Source organism: Oncorhynchus clarkii, chromosome 16, assembly GCF_045791955.1.
Source record: "Oncorhynchus clarkii lewisi isolate Uvic-CL-2024 chromosome 16, UVic_Ocla_1.0, whole genome shotgun sequence".
NCBI lineage: Eukaryota > Metazoa > Chordata > Actinopteri > Salmoniformes > Salmonidae > Oncorhynchus > Oncorhynchus clarkii.
Genome location: NC_092162.1, coordinates 63,063,186 through 63,082,999, shown reverse-complemented (window position 1 = coordinate 63,082,999; position 19,814 = coordinate 63,063,186). Strand labels below are relative to the sequence as shown.

The 19,814-nt window shown below is 42.7% G+C and overlaps 2 protein-coding genes across 2 annotated transcripts; both read left to right on the top strand.

Moving 5' to 3' along the window:
- Window positions 1–3,017: 3,017 nt before the first annotated feature.
- LOC139367740 (E3 ubiquitin-protein ligase TRIM39-like) lies at window positions 3,018–8,235 on the top strand. Its single transcript, XM_071106059.1, has 6 exons — window positions 3,018–3,422; window positions 3,546–3,659; window positions 3,764–3,973; window positions 4,111–4,133; window positions 4,219–4,337; window positions 7,672–8,235. The coding sequence occupies exons 1-6, from the start codon at window positions 3,018–3,020 to the stop codon at window positions 8,208–8,210; spliced, it is 1,410 nt and encodes a 469-aa protein (XP_070962160.1). The 3' UTR covers window positions 8,211–8,235.
- Window positions 8,236–9,279: 1,044 nt separating this feature from the next.
- LOC139368892 (zinc-binding protein A33-like) lies at window positions 9,280–19,444 on the top strand. The gene is made up of 6 exons (XM_071108367.1): window positions 9,280–9,936; window positions 10,806–10,901; window positions 11,013–11,243; window positions 11,362–11,384; window positions 11,470–11,588; window positions 17,739–19,444. The coding sequence occupies exons 1-6, from the start codon at window positions 9,532–9,534 to the stop codon at window positions 18,284–18,286; spliced, it is 1,422 nt and encodes a 473-aa protein (XP_070964468.1). The 5' UTR covers window positions 9,280–9,531; the 3' UTR covers window positions 18,287–19,444.
- Window positions 19,445–19,814: the final 370 nt, after the last annotated feature.

Genomic DNA, 19,814 nt, shown 5'->3' with positions numbered 1-19,814 from the left:
TGTTTGTTCAGATGAACGTGGTACCTTCAGGCGTTTGGCAATTTTTCCCAAGGATGAACCAGACTTGTGGAGGTCTACAATTTTTTTTCTGAGGTCTTGGCTGATTTCTTTTGATTTTCCCATGATTTCCAGCAAAGAGGCACTGAGTTTGAAGGTAGGCCTTGAAATACATCCACAGGTACACCTCCAATTGACTCAAATGATGTCAATTAGCCTATCAGAAGCTTCTAAAGCCATGACATAATTTTCTGGAATTTTCCAAGTTGGTTCAAGGCACAGTCAACTTAGTGTATGTAAACTTCTGACCCTCTGGAATTGTGAAAAAGTGAAATGTAAGTGAAATAATCTGTCTGTAAACAATTGTTGGAAAAATTACTTGTGTCATGCACAAAGTAGATGTCCTAACCGACTTGCCAAAACTATAGTTTAGAAATGTGTGGATTAGTTGAAAAATGAGTTTTAATGACTCCAACCTAAGTGTATGTAAACTACCGACTTCAACTGTAAGTCATTCCATAACATTTCACAACAAACCTAACAATAATACCTCACAAACTTTTACAGATGCACAATCGAGAGCGTCCTTTCAGGCTGTATCCACCGCCTGGTACTGCTACTGCACCGCCCTCAAATGCAAGGCTCTCCAGAGGGTAGTGCGGACTGCACCACGCGTCACCGGGGGCAAACACCTCCCCTCCAATACCCGATGTCACAGGAAGGAGAAAAAGATAATCAAGGACAACAACCACCCGAGCCACTGCCTGTACACCCCACTATCATCTAGAAGGCGAGGTCAGTACAGGTGCATCAAGGCTGGGACCGAGAGACTGAAAAACAGCTTCTATCTCAAGGTCATCAGACTGTTAAACAGCCATCACTAACATAGAGAGGCTGCTGCCAACATACAGACTCAAATCTCTGGCTACTTTAATAAATTGACTTAATAAAGGTATCACTAGTCACTTTAAGTAACGCCACTTTAATAATGTTTACATATCCTACATTACTTTTCTCATATGTATATTCTGTATTCTAAACCATCCACGGCATCTTGCCTATGCCGTACGGCCATCGCTCATCCATATATTTACATGTACATATTCTTATTCATCCCTTTACATTTGTGTGTATAAAGTAGTTGTTGTGAATTTGTTAGATTACTTGTTAGATATTACTGCATTGTCGGAATTTGAAGAACAAGCATTTCGCAACACTCACATTAACATCTGCTAATCATGTGTATGTGACCAATAAAATCTGATTTGATTTTAATTTGATTAATACACACAAATCTAAGTAAAGAATGTAATTAAGAATATATAAATATATGGATGAGCAACATCAGAGCAAACGCTGTGGGAGAAAGGCAAGACTGCCAAATGCTTGGCTGATGCCCGTCCAAATTTACCCACAATCCTCAGCGTCCGTCCCTCTCCTTTGCTCCCAGAATGCAAAGCCTCTTAGACGCTGGGACCCCACCACAGTTTGGCTGGGACAAAAGAATTGTGTGAAATACCCGGCGGGCCTGTGCTTTATGGCTGGCAGCTTTACATATAAAACAGGCAGGCCTATCTGTCTCCTCGCAGGCTGCGGCCACAAAGTCCGAATCCCAGCTTTGAGCACTCTGAGGATCCTCACTCCGGAGTTCTGAGGAGAGACAGATTAACACCACCAAACACGGCTCCTATCCTCCTGCCTGACTGACGGCGGGATGGGTGAGGGAGGGGGGAAAAGCTGGAGGATAGTGTTACATAGGAAAGTTTATACTCGTGAATGTCTCTGACTTACTTTCACATGTTCTGTAGCAGAATACCTGGCCCTTGGTCGGGGAGTTGGTTTGTTGTGTGGAGTCACCATCTTGCTCTTGGCAGACTGAATGTAAAAGTGAATCCAATGTAGGAGTTTCAGCTGCTGAAGTTGACTGCTTGGCACTTCCATACAGTTGCTGTCCATGGTGCTGAATTAACCAGAGACATAGATAGTCAGAATTCAGCTAACAGTCAAGTCAGATGAGGAGAAATGTTAGATCAGTTTATTTGGTCATTTTCATACACCTGGCATTTTGAAGCAATAAAATCCAGTTATATTTAACCAAACACTGACATCTAGTGGAAGTGTCCTGCACAGACTCAAACTGATATAAAGACAACTCAGCAGAGAGCTCCACCCTACTCCTGCTTAACAGGAAGGAGAAAAGCTCACAACAGAACAGCGCTGTAACATGTAGCAATTAAATATTCAGTGAACTGTCTTATAGGATGACCAAAAAACTTTGTAAACAAACAAGAATCAAAACAACAATTAACGGCTAAGGAACACCGTCATCTATTAAAGGAATTAAATTGCTCTATGTTTTAACACCCAATTACAATTAAATACTCTGTCAATTCATAAGGATTTGTAAGACCCTTATTCTATAATAATGGACAGAGCCCAGTCTTAAAGTCAATCAGCAGAGTTTATTCACGAGAGTACTGAACACGATACAGGTTACCACAGGTTATAAACTGAAAATGACGTCATTAGTTCCAGTACCAACCCGTCTCTTCTCCCACCCTGGTACAAAGGCAGTATCTCAAGCCTTCCCACATCGCCTCCCTACCAATTTAATATAATTTATGAGCCAAGGTCTTCTTGTGTAGATAAGCATTCTAGCCAGTCTGAAGATATCGTTCATTCATTTCTACCAAGGAACAGACAGTCATTGTTCTAACTCTTGACCACATTTACACACATTATATTCAGCACTGGGAGCAAGAAAGAAAACTCATACATATACAGCAACATAATAGTATTCTGATTAGTACATATACAGTAACATAATAGTATTCGGATTAGTACATATACAGTAACATAATAGTATTCTGATTAGTCAGTCCTGATTGAAATGTATACATAATTAGTCATCATTGATAAAAATTCCCTTAACATCATCCAAAATATAGATTTAGACTTTTTTAAAGTAAACCTTCATCAAAAGACTTCCAAAGCCATAACAGAAAGATAAGCAGTGAGACATGGCCTCTAAAGTTTCTCTCTCCGAGGTTGATTTCTCCTGTCCAGTATGCTGTGACATCTTCAACGATCCTGTGGTCCTGTTGTGTAGCCACAGCTTCTGTAAAGCCTGTCTGGAGGAATACTGGAAACAGAAGACATCTTGGGAATGTCCAGTCTGCAGAAAGAAATCATCAATGGAATTCCCCCCCTGTAACCTGGTTTTAAAGAACCTGTGTGAGGCCTACTTACACGATAGAAGCCAGAGAGCTTCAGCAGGGTCTGAGGTGCTCTGCAGTCAACACAGTGAGAAACTCAAGCTCTTCTGTCTGGAGGATAAACAGCCCATCTGTTTTGTGTGTCAAACTTCAAAAAAGCATAAAAGTCATGACTGCTGCCCAATAGATGAAGCTGTACTGGATCATAAGGTAGGAGATGTATTTAACACTACTTGACCTACAGCATGTACATATAGTCACGTAAATAAAGATCTGTGTGCCAATCCACTCCTTTAACACACAGTATATCTTAATAATGTTGGTTCATATCAGGAAGAACTCAAGACTTCACTGGAGCCCTTACAGGAGAAGCTGGAGGTCTTTAGAGAAGTTAAACTGAGCTGTGATCAAACAGCCAACCACATCAAGATAAGAATACAGAGTGAAGCTGAGATACAATGATACTGTGAAGATTTATCATAACCCTGTGGAATATTGATATTGATGATTTCTTTGACATTCCTCTCTACTGTCTCCAGAGCCAGGCCCAGCACACAGAGGGGCTGATTAAGATGGGGTTTAAGAAGTTTCTATATCATGAAGAGAGAGCCAGGATAGCTGAACTGAAGAAGGAAGAGAAGCAGAAGAGTCAGATGATGAAGAAGAAGATTGAGAAGATGAGCAGAGAGATATCATCACTCTCAGACACAATCAGAACCATAGAAGAAGAGCTGGGAGCTGAGGACATCTCATTCCTGCAGGTAAGGTCTAATCGACCTCTGATAAATCAATAGCCGTACCAATTATGAAATAAATATTGTAGTAATCAATTGATATGTTTTAGATTGATTTGCTATGCTCAATGCATCTTTATATGTGTTATTTTGTTTCCCTACAGAACTACAAGGATACAGTGAAAAGGTAATGGGACTTTATTTTGTCTCTCTCTTCTCTGTGGTTCTGTATCAAACCCCACAGCAACACTGACTCCTGAATGTTCTTCCAGAGCCCAGTGTACACTGCCAGATCCAGACAGTGTTTCAGGAGCGCTGATCGATGTGGCAAAGCACCTGGGAAACCTGCAGTTCAGAGTCTGGGAGAAGATGCAGGAAATAGTTCACTACAGTAAGTATTTAAGGGGTATAACAAGGTATTATATACTGTAGACCGTGACATCAAATCAAATGTTATTTGTCACATACACATGGTTAGCACATGTTAATGCGAGTGTAGCGAAATGCTTGTGCTTCTAATTCCGACAATGCAGTAATAACCAACGAGTAATCTATCCTAACAATTTCACAACAACTACCTTATACACACAAGTGTAAAGGGATGAAGAATATGTATATGAAGATACAGTATATGAATGAGTGATGGTACAGAACGGCATAGGCAAAATGCAGTAGATGGTATCGAGTACAGTATATACATATGAGATGAGTAATATAGGGTATGTAAACATTATATTAAGGGGCATTGTTTAAAGTGGCTAGTGATACATTTATTACATACATTTTTCCAATATTAAAGTGGCTGGAGTTGAGTCAGTATGTTGGCAGCAGCCACTCAATGTTAACAGTCTGGTAGCCTTGAGATAGAAGTTGTTTTTCAGTCTCTCGGTCCCTGCTTTGATGCCCCTGTACTGACCTCGCCTTCTGGATGATAACGGGGTGAACAGGCAGTGGCTCGGGTGGTTGTTGTCCTAGATGATCTTTCTGGCCTTCCTGTGACATCGGGTGGTGTAGGTGTCCTGGAGGGCAGGTAGTTTGCCCCCGGTGATGTGTTGTGCAGACCTCACTACCCTCTGGAGAGCCTTACGGTTATGGGTGGAGCAGGTGCCGTACCAGGCGGTGATACAGCCCGACAGGACGCTCTCGATTGTGCATCTGTAAAAGTGTTTGAGTGCTTTTGGTGACAAGCTGAATTTCTTCAGCCTCCTGAGGTTGAAGAGGCGCTGCCGCGCCTTCTTCACCACGCTGTCTGTGTGGGTGGACCAATTCAGTTTGTCCGTCATGTGGACGCAGAGGAATTTAAAAATTACTACCCTCTCCACTACTGTCCCATCGATGTGGATAGAGGGGTGCTCCCTCTGCTGTTTCCGGAAGTCCACGATCATCTCCTTTGTTTTGTTGACGTTGAGTGTGAGGTTATTTTCCTGGCACCACACTCCGAGGGCCCTCACCTCCTCCCTGTAGGCCGTCTCATTGTTGTTGGTAATCAAGCCTACCACTGTAGAGTCGTCTACAAACTTGATGATTGAGTTGGAGGCGTGCATGGCCACGCAGTCGTGAGTGAACAGGGAGTACAGGAGAGGGCTCAGAATGCACCCTTGTGGGGCCCCAGTGTTGAGGATCAGCGGGGTGAAGATGTTGTTACCTACCCTCACCACCTGGGGGCGGCCCGTCAGGAAGTCCAGTACCCAGTTGCACAGGGCGGGGTCGAAACCCAGGGTCTCGAGCTTGATGACGAGTTTGTAGGGTACTATGGTGTTAAATGTTGAGCTGTAGTCGATGAACAGCATTCTCACATAGGTATTCTTGTTGTCCAGATGGGTTAGGGGAGTGTGCAGTGTGGTTGCGATTGCCTCGTCTGTGGACCTATTGGGGCGGTAAGCAAATTGGAGTGGGTCTAGGGTGTCGGGTAGGGTGGAGGTGATATGGTCCTTGACTAGTCTCTCAAAGCACTTCATGATGACGGAAGTGAGTGCTACGCGGCGGTAGTTGTTTAGCTCAGTTACCTTAGCTTTCTTGGGAACAGGAACAATGGTGGCCCTCTTGAAGCACGTGGGAACAGCAGACTGGGATAGGGAGTGTGTCACGCCCTGACCTGAGTATTCTTTGTTTTCTTTATATATTTTGGTTAGGTCAGGGTGTGACTAGGGTGGTATGTGTGTTTTTGTCTCATCTAGGGGTTTTGTACTGTCTAGGGGTTTTGTAGATTTATGGGGTTGTTTACCATCTAGGTGTTTATGTAGGTCTATAGTAGCCTAGATTGGTTCTCAATTAGAGGCAGGTGTTTATCGTTGTCTCTGATTGGCAACCATATTTAGGCAGTCATCCTCTTTGGGTATTTTGTTGGTTATTATCTATGTCTAGTTGCCTGTGTCTGCACATTTGTAGCATAGCGTCACGTTGGTTTTGTTGTTTTGTAGTTTGTTTAGTGTCCGTCTTCATTAAAATATAACATGTATTCAATTCACGCTGCGCCTTGGTCACCTCCGTACGACTAACGTGACAGAGAGATTGAATATGTCCATAAATACACCAGCCAGCTGGCCTGCGCATGCTCCTTGGACGCGGCTGTGGATGCCGTCTGGGCCTGCAGCCTTGCAAGGGTTAACACGTTTAAATGTTTTACTCACATCAGCTGCAGTGAAGGAGAGCCTGCAGGTTTGGTTGCGGGCCGTGTAAGTGGCACTGTATTGTCCTCAAAGCGAGCAAAGAAGTTGTTTAGTCTGTCTGGGAGCAAGACATCCTGGTCCGCGACGGGGCTGGTTTACCTTTTATAGTCCGTGATTGACTGTAGACCCTGCTACATACCTCTTGTGTCTGAGCCATTGAATTGTGACTCTACTTTGTCTCTATACTGACGCTTAGCTTGTTTGATTGCCTTGCGGAGGGAATAGCTACACTGTTTGTATTCCGTCATGTTTCCGGTCACCTTGCCCTGGTTAAAAGCAGTAGTTTGCTCTTTCAGTTTCGCTCGAATGCTGCCATCAATCCACCGTTTCTGGTTTGGGAATGTTTTAATAGTTGCTGTGGGTACGACATCGCCGATGCACTTGCTAATAAACTCGCTCACCGAATCAGCGTATTCATCAATGTTGGATCACTATGACTCTCCAATACAGAAAAAGAGACAGTGAATTATATTTAAAAGTGGCACTCCAGTCTCCTTTTCGCCTCATTTATCACCTGATTTACTGAACAAAGGCTCATCTCAATAGGTGGTCCAGGTATCCTCATGACATGGAACAAGTGTTGGTGGGGGGAGGGGCTTTCCTATTATGTCCTCTAATACTCCTCTATTGTTCCTCAAGCAAGGGGGAGGCCGATGATATCACAGTGCACCCACCAGACCAACTCATTGAATGGTCAACTCCTTGAAGTTTGCAGTTGTGTCTAAAAAACAATATTTCTTCCCCTTTAAGTCTGGTAACATTACTGTATTTTTCATGATACATTGTTTTTTAACAGGAAAAGTACAAGACTAGCTGAAGAGTGTCTTTAAAATAAATAACATCCATTTTCTTTACAACATCAAATCCGTTTCAGTGTATTTATCAAAAAGCAGATGGTACATTTGTGAAGATGTGAAGTTTTAAGAGGATTTCCCAATAAGTAATGTTCACATATAGAACACAAAAAGTACAACACATAGCATTATATATCATATACAGTAATGTCTTCCCCCTTCATTTGAATTAATCTAGTGTGTTTGTGTTCTCTCTGTCCAGCTCCAGTGACTGTGGACCCCAACATTGCCAAACCACAACTCACCCTGTCTGATGATCTGACCAGTGTGAGATACAGTAACAATAAACAGCAGCTTCCTGACAACCCAGAGAGGTTTGATGAGGTTGGAGTAGTCCTGGGCTCTGAGGGTTTTAACTCAGGAACACACAGCTGGGACATTGATGTTGGGGAGAATACATTCTGGTACCTGGGTGTGATCACAGAGTCTGTCCAGAGGAAGGGAGACAGTAGTTATTGGGATGAGTTCTGGGGTATGTTGTTTTATAGTGGTGATTATAAAACACATGATCCAAATAAGCCATTCTCTCCCCTCACAGTGAGACAGAATCCCCAGAGGATCAGAGTGCAGCTAGACTGGGAAGGAAGAAAGCTGTCATTCTCTGACCCTGTCAATAACACACATCTACACACATTCACACACACTTTCACTGAGAGAGTCTTTCCATTATTCTGTACTTTTACACCTCTGAGGGTTTTACCAGGTAAGGTGACTGTATCGGTGGATACTGTCTCTGTCTGAATCAGGGACTAACAGGATGTAAATGAGTCAGTAACACCCCTTGATGTCCATCATTAAGATTCTCACAGAGGGAGGACACACTGATGTAGTAGAGGGGACCTTCGTCCATTAAGAACACTCCTGTTGTCACAATAACCACTAATAATATTACAATAACTGCTACTAATATTACAATAACCACTATTACTATTACAATAATCACTATTAATATTACAATAATCACTGTTACTATACAATAATCCATATTAATACTATTTATCTAACACTTTCACCTGTCATACAGTAATCTCTAACATCTGACCAAGTTTCCCAACATTTTAGTTGTGTGTTAACAGAGATTGGTCAAACAGTGGTAGTCATCACTGTTATAGAACATAAATGTCACCTGTTGGTTGTTGGGTTTTCTTTTTACCACATGTAAATGTTGTCACTGGTTATGTTAACACTGGCATGTATCCCAGTCAACTTGGGCTCCCTGAAAAACATTTGCTGTACAGAGTTGTGTTCTTGGACCGTGACTCAGATAACTAGCCTGTTACACCAACACATGTAACATATGTCTATGGAAAGTAACACATTTTCACCCAATAAACATGATGAATTATTGAGGGTCTTCCATCTGTGTTTGGATAATGGGGTTAAATTAAGATCAGCTGCACACAAATACTGTGTACACATACATGCACACACACGTACATACACAAGCACACATTCACAAACACAACTCCAGGCTCTTGTTTGGGGAGTTGGTTTGTTGTGTGGAGTCACCATCTTGCTCTTGGCAGACTGAATGTAAACTCCAGTCCAATGTAGGAGTTTCAGCTGCTGAAGTTGACTGCTTTGCACTTCCATACAGTTGCTGTCTATGGTGCTGAATTGACCAGAGACATAGATAGTCAGAATTCAGCTAACAGTCAAGTCAGATGAGGAGAAACCTTAGATCAGTTTATTTGGTAAATTTCATAAACCTGGCCTTTTGAAGCAATAAAATCCAGTTATATTTAACCAAACACTGACATCTAGTGGAAGTGTCCTGCACAGACTCAAACTGATATAAAGACAACTCAGCAGAGAGCTCCACCCTACTCCTGCTTAACAGGAAGGAGGAAAGCTCACAACAGAACAGCGCTGTAACATTGAGCTATTTAGAATTCTTTGTAAACAACCAAGAATCAAAACAACAATTGAAGACTAAGGAACACCGTCAGGAAAACAGAGATTTCTAAGTTCAGATGAGTTTTCAAAAGTGAACCTTAGTCAAAAGAGTTCAGAAGTCAGAAGTGAAAGTAAACCTTCATAACAGAGAGATAAGCAGTGAGAAATGGCCTCTAAAGCTTCTCTCTCCGAGGTTGATTTCTCCTGTCCAGTATGCTGTGACATCTTCAAGGATCCTGTGGTCCTGTTGTGTAGCCACAGCTTCTGTAAAGCCTGTCTGGAGGAATACTGGAAACAGAAGACATCTTGGGAATGTCCAGTCTGCAGAAAGAAATCATCAATGGAATTCCCCCCCTGTAACCTGGTTTTAAAGAACCTGTGTGAGGCCTACTTACACGATAGAAGTCAGAGAGCTTCAGCAGGGCCTGAGGTGCTTTGCAGTCTGCACAGTGAGAAACTCAAGCTGTTCTGTCTGGAGGATAAACAGCCCATCTGTTTTGTGTGTCAAACTTCCAAAAAGCATAAAAGCCATGACTGCTGCCCAATAGATGAAGCTGTACTGGATCATAAGGTAGGAGATGTATTAATCACTACAATTAACAAAGTTGGTACCGGTGCTCCCTGTATATAGCTTCCACATTGACTCGGTACCGGTGCCCCCTGTATATAGCTTCCACATTGACTCGGTACCGGTGCCCCCTGTATATAGCTTCCACATTGACTCGGTACCGGTGCTCCCTGTATATAGCTTCCACACTGACTCGGTACCGGTGCCCCCTGTATATAGCTTCCACACTGACTCGGTCCCGGTGCCCCCTGTATATAGCTTCCACACTGACTTCGTACCGGTGCCCCCTGTATATAGCTTCCACACTGACTCGGTACCGGTGCCCCCTGTATATAGCTTCCACACTGACTTCGTACCGGTGCCCCCTGTATATAGCCTCCACATTGACTCGGTACCGGTGCCCCCTGTATATAGCTTCCACACTGACTTCGTACCGGTGCCCCCTGTATATAGCCTCGTTATTGTTATCCTTATTGTGTTACTTTTATTATTACTTTTTATTTTAGTCTACTTGGTAAATATTTTCTTAACTCTTCTTGAACGGCACTGTTGGTTAAGGGCTTGTCAGTTAAGTTAGCATTTCATGCTAAGTCTACACTTGTTGTATTTGGTGCAAAGAAAGTTGGATTTGATTTGACTTACAGTATGTGGGTTGCAGGTACCACGGGTCGCTGTTGATAATAGCAGACCTTAATCATCCTCTCCAAGGGTGCCAATTCACATGTGTATTAATACACACTTGTATATGTTAGAATATAAGCTCCCACCTAATTGTGTTTTTGTATGTGCATACAGTCATTGTGAATTAAGATCTGTGTGCCAATCCACTCCTTTTACACACAGCACCTCTTTATAATGCTGTTTCATTCCAGGAGGAACTCAAGACTGCACTGGAGCCCTTACAGGAGAAGATGAAGGTCTTCAGAGAAGTTAAACTGAGCTGTGATCAAACAGCCAACCACATCATGGTAAGAATACAGAGTGAAGCTGAGATACAATGATACTGTGAAGATTTACCATAACCCTGTGGAATTATGGATATTGATGATTTCTTTGACATTCCTCTCTACTGTCTCCAGAGCCAGGCCCAGCACACAGAGAGGCTGATTAAGATGGAGTTTAAGAAGTTTCATCAGTTTCTATATCATGAAGAGAGAGCCAGGATAGCTGAACTGAAGGAGGAAGAGGAGCAGAAGAGTCAGATGATGAAGAAGAAGATTGAGAAGATGAGCAGAGAGATATCATCACTTTCAGACACAATCAGAACCATAGAAGAAGAGCTGGGAGCTGAGGACATCTCATTCCTGCAGGTAAGGACTAATCTACCTCTGATAAATCAACTGCCGTATCAATTATGAAATAAATATTGTAGTAATTGATTTTCTAAGATCAATACACCTATTAACGTGTTATTTTGTTTCCCAACAGAACTACAAGGATACAGTGAAAAGGTAATGGGACTTTATTTTGTCTCTCTCTTCTCTATGGTTCTGTATCAAACCCCACAGCAACACTGACTCCTGAATGTTCTTCCAGAGCCCAGTGTACACTGCCAGATCCAGAGAGGGTTTCAGGAGCGCTGATCGATGTGGCAAAGCACCTGGGAAACCTGCAGTTCAGAGTCTGGGAGAAGATGCAGGGAGTAGTTCACTACAGTGAGTAGGTCTTTGAGATATAATGGGTATTAAACACTGAGTGTACAAAACATTAAGAACACCAGCTCTTTCAATGATTTAGACTGACTTGGTGAAGCCATGATTCGTTATTGATGTCACTTGTTAAATCCACTTCAATCAGTGTAGGTAAAGGGGAGGAGACAGGTTTAAGAAAGATTTTAAATCCTTGAGACAGTTGAAACATTTTGTGCCATTCAGAGGGTGAATAGGCAAGACAAAAGATTGAATTGCCTTTGAACTTGGTGTGGTAGTTGGTGCCAGGCACACCGGTTTTTGTCAAGATCTGCTGCAACACGGATGGGGATTTCATGCTCAACCGTTTCCTGTGAGTATCAAGTATGAGCCACCACCCAAGGGACATCCAGCCATCTTGAAAGAACTGTTTGAAGCATTGGAGTCAGGATTGGATTGGATGGGCTAGTATCCCTGTGGAATGCTTCAGTCCTTTCCTGAAGAATTGAGCCTGTTCTTATTGCAGAAAATATTAGGAAGGTGTTATTAATGTTTTGTACACACTGTATATTGGACCACCACTATTACTCTCCAATACTGAAAAAATAGACAGTGAATGATATTTAGAATTACTTACATACTGTACATTTATTTTGTACGTTTACAGAGGATCTTCCAATAAGTAATCAAATCAAATGTTATTGGTCACATACACATGGTTAGCGGATGTTATTGCGACTCTAGTGAAATGTTTATCATGTGCACATGCACTACCGTTCAAAAGTTTGGGGTCACTTAGAAATGTACTTGTTTTTGAAAGATAAGCAAAATATTTTGCCCATTAAAATAACATCAAATTGATCAGAAATACAGTGTAGACATTGTTAATGTTGTAAAATACTATTGTAGCTGGAAACGGCAGACTTTTAATGGAATATCTACATAGTCGTACTGAGGCCCATTATCAGCAACCATCACTCCTGTGTTCCAATGGCACGTTGTGTTAGCTATTCCAAGTTTATCATTTTAAAAGGCTAACTGATCATTAGAAAACCATTCTGCAAACATGTTAGCACAGCTGAAAACTATTGCGCTAAAGAAGCAATAAAGTTGTCCTTCTTTAGACTAGTTGAGTATCTGGAGCATCAGCATTTGTGGGTTCGATTAAAGGCTCAAAATGGCCAGAAACAAAGAACTTAATTCTGAAACTCGTAAGTCTATTCTTGTTCTGAGAAATTAAGGCTATGCCATGCGAGAAATTGCCAAGAAACTGAAGATCTCGTACAATAGTGTGTACTACTCAAATCAAATCAAAGTTTTTGTCAGGGGCACCGAATACAACAAGTGTATACCTTACAGTGCTTACTTACAGGCTCTAACAAATAGAGCAAAAAAGGTGTTAGGTGAACAATAGGTAAGTAAAGAAATAAAACAACAGTAAAAAGACAGGCTGTATACAGTAGCGAGACTATAAAAGTAGCGAGGCTACATACAGACACCGGTTAGTCAGGCTGATTGAGGTAGTATGTACATGTAGATATGGTTAAAGTGACTATGCATATATGATGAACAGAGAGTAGCAGTAGCGTAAAAGAGGGGTTGGCGGGGGTTGGGGGGTGGCACACAATGCAAATAGTCTGGGTAGCCATTTGATTACCTGTTCAGGAGTCTTATGGCTTGGGGGTAGAAACTGTTGAGAAGCCTTTTTGTCCTAGACTTGGCACTCCGGTACCGCTTGCCATGCGGTAGTAGAGAGAATAGTCAATGACTGGGGTGGCTGGGGTCTTTGACAATTTTTAGGGCCTTCCTCTGACACCGCCAAGTGTAGAAGTCCTGGATGGCAGGCAGCTTAGCCCCAGTGATGTACTGGGCCATACGCACTACCCTCTGTAGTGCCTTGCGGCCGAGCAATTGCCATACCAGGCAGTGATGCAACCAGTCAGGATGCTCTTGATGGTGCAGCTGTAGAACCTTTTGAGGATCTCAGGACCTATGCCAAATCTTTTTAGTTTCCTGAGGGGGATAGGCTTTGTTGTGCCCTCTTCACGACTGTCTTGGTGTGTTTGGACCATTCTAGTTTGTTGTTGATGTGGACACCGAGGAACTTGAAGCTCTCAACCTGAATGGGGGCATGCTCGGTCCTCCTTTTCCTGTAGTCCACAATCATCTCCTTAGTCTTGGCTACGTTGAGGGATAGGTTGTTATTCTGGTACCACCCGGCCAGGTCTCTGACCTCCTCCCTATAGGCTGTCTTGTCGTTGTCTGTGAACAGGCCTACCACTGTTGTGTCATCTGCAAACTTAATGATGGTGTTGGAGTCGTGCCTAGCCATGCAGTCGAGGGTGAACAGGGAGTACAGGCTGAGCATGCACCCCTGAGGAGCTCCAGTGTTGAGGATCAGCGTGGCAGATGTGTTGCTACCTACCCTTACCACCTGGGGGCGGCCCGTCAGGAAGTCCAGGATCAAGGTGCAGAGGGAGGTGTTTTGTCCCAGGATCCTTAGTGGTGAGCTTCGTGGGCACTATGGTGTTGAACGCTGAGCTGTAGTCAATGAATAGCATTCTCACATAAGTGTTCCTTTTGTCCAGGTGGAAAAGGGCAGTGTGGAGTGCAATAGAGATTGCATCATCTGTGGATCTGTTTGGGTGGTATGCAAATTGGAGTGAGTCTAGGGTTTCTGGGATAATGGTGTTGATGTGAGCCATTACCAACCTTTCAAAGCACTTCATGGCTACGGACGTGAGTGCTACAGGTCTGTAGTGATTTAGGCAGGTTGCCTTAGTGTTCTTGGGCACAGGGACTATGGTGGTCTGCTTGAAACATGTTGGTATTACAGGCTCAATCAGGGACATGTTGAAAATGTCAGTGAAGACACCTGTCAGTTGGTCAGCACATGGCCGGATCACACGTCCTGGTAATCCATCTGGCCCCGCAGCCTTGTGTATGTTGACCTGTTTAAAGGTCTTACTCACATCGGCTACGGAGAGCGTGATCACACAGTCGTCCGGAACAGCTGATGCTCTCATGCATGCCTCAGTGTTGCTTGCCTCGAAGTGATTTAGCTATTCTGGTAGGCTTGTGTCACTGGGCAGCTGGCAGCTGTGCTTCCCTTTGTAGTCTGTAATAGTTTGCAAGCACGGCCACATGAGACGAGCATCGGAGCCGGTGTAGTATGATTCAATCTTAGCCCTGTATTGCTTTGCCTGTTTGATGGTTCGTCGCAGGGCATAGCTGGATTTCTTGTAAGTGTCCGGATTAGAGTCCCGCACCTTGAAAGCGGCAGCTCTGCCCTTTAGCTCAGTGCGAATGTTGCCTGTAATTCATGGCTTCTGGTTGGGGTATGTACGTACTGTCACTGTGGGGACGACATCCTTGATGCACTTATTGATAAAGCCAGTGACTGATGTGGTGTACTTCTCAATGCCATCGGAAGAATCCCGGAACATGTTCCAGTCTGTGATAGCAAAACAGTCCTGTAGTTTAGCATCTGCTTCATCTGACCACTTTTTTATAGACCGAGTCACTGGTGCTTCCTGCTTTAATTTTAGCTTGTAAGCAGGAATCAGGAGGACAGAGTTGGGGTCGGATTTACCAAATGGAGGGAGAGCTTTGTACGCGTCTCTGTGTGTGGAGTACAGGTGATCTAGAAATGTTTTCCCTCTGGTTTAACATGTTGATAGAGATTTGGTAGAACTGATTTAAGTTTCCCTGCATTAACTTCTTATTTCACTTATCCAGTGAAATGTGTCCGAATTTCAAACTACAGAATTATAAATATTTAACTTTCATAATATCATAAGTGTAATACATCAAAATAGAGCTTAACTTCTTGTTAATCCAGCCGCTGTGTCAGACTTCAAAAAGGCTTTACGGCGAAAGCACACCATGCGATTATCTGAGGACAGCGCCCCGCATACAAAAGCATTAAAAACATATTTCAACCAGGCAGAAAGTCAGAAATAGCGATTTAATAAATGCCTTACCTTTGATGTTCTTCTGTTGGCACTCCAAAAGGTCCCAGATACATCACAAATAGTCCTTTTGTTCGATAATGTCCTTCTTTATATCCATAAAAACTCAGTTTAGCTGGCGCGCTTCAGTCAATAATCCACCCAGTTTCCCTCCATCAAAATGCATACAAAATGAATCCCAAACGTTACTAATAAACTTTTCCAAACAAGTTAAACAACGTTTATAATCAAACCTTAGATACCCAAAATACGTAAATAAACGATCAAATTTAAGACGGAGAATCGTTATTGTCTTTACCGTAGAAAAATACAAAAGAACACGCTCTCTTCCATGCGTTTGGAAACACTACAGCCAAAATGGGAGCCACCTAGAAAAACTTCCATTTCTGGCTCATTTTTCCAAAAACCAGCATGAAACTCTTTCTAAAGACTGACATCTATTGGAAGACATAGGAACTGCAATCTGGGAGGATTTCGCCTTATAATAAAAGTGACAGCCATTGAAAACAGTGGTAGACTGAAATATTGTTTTTTTGGGATGGTTTGTCCTCGGGGTTTCTTCTTCCATATCAGTTCTGTTATACTCACAGACCTAATTTTAACAGTTTTAGGAACTTTAGAGTGTTTTCTATCCAAATCTACCAATTATATGCATATCCTAGCTTGGGCCTGAGTAACAGGCAGTTTACTTTGGGCACGCTTTTCATCCGGACGTGAAAATACTGCCCCCTACCCGAGAGAGGTTAAGGTCTTCGGCCACTAGGAGCGCCACCTCTGGGTGAGTGGTTTCCTGTTTGCTTATTTCCTATATACAGCTGACTGAGTGTGGTCTTAGTTCCAGCATCTGTCTGTGGTGGTAAATAAACAGCCACGAAAAGTATAGCTGAAAACTCTCTAGGCAAGTAGTGTGGCCTGCAATTTATCACAATATACTCTACTTCAGGCGAGCAAAATCTAGAGACTTCCTTAGATTTTGTGCACCAGCTGTTGTTTACAAATATTCTCACCCCCACCCCGGCTTACCGGAGTGTGCTGTTCTATCTTGCCGGTGCAGCGTATATCCCGCTAGCTGAATATCCATGTCGTCATTCAGCCACGATTCCATGAAACACAGGATATTACAGTTTTTGATGTTCCGTTGGTAGGATATTCGTGATCGTACTTCGTCTAATTTATTGTCCAATGATTGCACTTTGGCGAGTAGTATTGACGGTAACGGCAGCTTTCCCAGTCGCCTTCGCCAGGGCCTGACCAGGCATCCGGCTCTTTGTCTTATGTACCTGCGTCGCTTACTCTTGCAAATAACGGGGATGTCGGTCCTGTGGGGGGTTTGGAGAATGTCTTGTACGTCGTCTTTGTTGTAGAAAAAATCTTTGTCTGATCCGAGGTGAGTGATCGCTGTCCTGATATCCAGAAGCTCCTTTTTGCTGTAAAATATGGTGGCAGAAACATTACGTACAAAATAAGTTACAAATAACGCAACAAAAAAACACATAATATCACAATTGATTGGACCCCCGTAAAACTGCTGCCATTTCTTCTGGCGCCAACTGTCTCTAACCAGAATAGAAAGAGGAGTGGGAGACCTCGGTGCACAACTGAGCAAGAGGACAAGTACATTAGAGTGTCTAGTTTGAGAAACAACATCAACAGTGAAGAGGCGACTCCGGGATGCTGGCCTTCTAGGCAGAGTTGCAAAGAAAAAGCTGTATCTCTGTCCAGTCAGTGTCTGTGTTCTTTTGCCCATCTTAATCTTTTCTTTTCATTGGCCAGTCTGAGATACGGCTTTTCTTTAATCAGCACCACACTTTTCATCTGTGCTAATATAATTGCAAAAGGGTTTTCAAATGATCAATTAGCCTTTAAAAATGATAAACCATTGGAACACAGGAGTGATGGTTGCTGACAATGGGTCTCTGTACGCCTATGTAGATCTTCCATTAGAAATCAGCTGTTTCTTGCTACAATAGTCATTTACAACATTAACAATGTCTACACTGTATTTCTGATCAATATATTTTATTTTAATGGTAAAAGAAATGTGCTTTTCTTTACAAAAACAAGGACATTTCTAAATTACCCCGATCTTCTGAATGGTGGTGTATGTAACACAAAACATACAACACATAGCATTATATATCATATGCAGTAATATATTCCCCCTACATTTGAATTAATCCAGTGTGTATGTGTTCTCTCTCTACAGCTCCAGTTACTCTGGAACTCAACACTGCCCACCCAGATCTCATCCTGTCTGATGATCTGACCAGTGTGAGATACAGTGATGAGAAACAGCAGCTTCCTGACAACCCAGAGAGGTTTGATAGCCATAGAATGGTCCTGGGCTCTAAAGGTTTTAACTCAGGAACACACAGCTGGGACATTGATGTTAGGAAGAATAAAGGCTGGGACCTGGGTGTGATCACAGAGTCTGTCCAGAGGAAGGGATACAATGGTTATTGGCATAGATCCTGGGGTGTGTTGTTTGGTGGTGGTGATTATAACACACATGTACCAAATATGCCACTCACTCCCCTCATAGTGAGACAGAATCCCCAGAGGATCAGAGTGCAGCTAGACTGGGAAGGAGGAAAGCTGTCATTCTCTGACCTTGTCAATAACACACATCTACACACATTCACACACACTTTCACTGAGAGAGTCTTTCCATACATCAGGAATCTCTGTTTTCTCCACCCTCTGAGAGTGTTACCAGGGAAGGTGTCTGGATCAGTGGATACTGTCTCTGTCTGAATCAGGGACTAACAAGATGTAAATGAGTCAGTAACACCCCTTGATGTCCTTCATTAAGATTCTCACAGAGGGAGGACACACTGTGATGGAGATTATCATTGTCTGACTCACCTGTTACTAATATAGAATGAATATGTAATCTGTTCTTTGTTGGTTTTATTTTTTACCACATTCACATTTTGTCTGGTTGTTTTAACCCCTGCAGTATGTATCCCAATAAACTTGGGCTGCTTGAATGGCATTTGGCGTATAGTGTTGTGGCCTTGGACCATGCCTCTGTTAGCTAGCTTGTAGACAATGACACCGTTAATGTATGTCTGTAGAGTGCAACACATTTTCAACCAATAAACATGTTTGAATTACCTGGAGCTGCTTCCATCTGTGTTAGGATTATGGGGTTAAAGGTCAGCTGTACACAGACACAGACAGACAGACAGACAGACAGACAGACAGACAGACAGACAGACAGTGTTGGGGAATAATCATAATTGGTTGGTAACATAGGTAAGATGTTTTATATTCATCATATGCTTATGAGTTATTTCTCATAAGAATGTATTTTGTTGTACTATAGTGGTCAGGACTAAGTTGTTTGGGCCGCAGAGAGGGGAGAGGTCAAGGTGTCATCATGTGTAAACATATCTTTTGCTCCACTGTGTCTGTGTGCCGGTCACTCCCTACTTTTCCCATCGGGGAGAGGAGGATGGCAGTGTCTGGAATCATTCTATGCTCCCTCTTTTGTTGACCTATAGCCTCACTCTCCTCTCCGTGAGTTTGTCCAGGATTGGTTGTATTTAGAATTGGTTGTATCTAAATGACAATTTGATATATATCATAGGGTGGGGGTAATGTCTTGGTACCATTTTGTACCAAGGACGAAATAAGAGCTTTGTTTAGGAGACCAAACTGAACGATAATTTATAGCCAACTCTGTCTGGCTAGGGGATACTCCTCTCTGAAGTAAAGTATTTTCTTTGTGTAAGTTCCTAAGACCTGTGGTTTGTCATGTCGTCTAGGGGGGGGTGGATCTTTGCTATTAAAGGATCTCAGTTGCAATGTAGAGGGGGCTCTCAGAGAATTCATTGATAGACACTGAATTGATCTGAGAGTCACAGGGTTGTGATAGAGCTCATATAATTAAAGATGGACTTTGATAACTAACTCTGACTTGTGTTGTGGTTTGCTCTCATGATTTGGTAAATAGAGGAAATTTCCACGACAACAGACAGACAGGCAGGCAGGCAGGCAGACAGACAGACAGACAGACAGACAGACAGACAGACAGACTCAATTCCTACAACCCTTTTGCCTCTTTCTGGGAACCACAGGTTAACATTAGGAAAAGTCTATAATCTATCATTGTTTCAGTTACTGTGACATCATAAAGCCCTTGATAAAACCTCACTCACCCATGACATAACATTGTTCAGTCAGTAGAACGGACTGTAGATTACCCCAGGATATCTAGTCAATCCCAACGTCCCATTGTTATCTAAATTTCCTCTTATGTCACATAAGGACAGTGTGT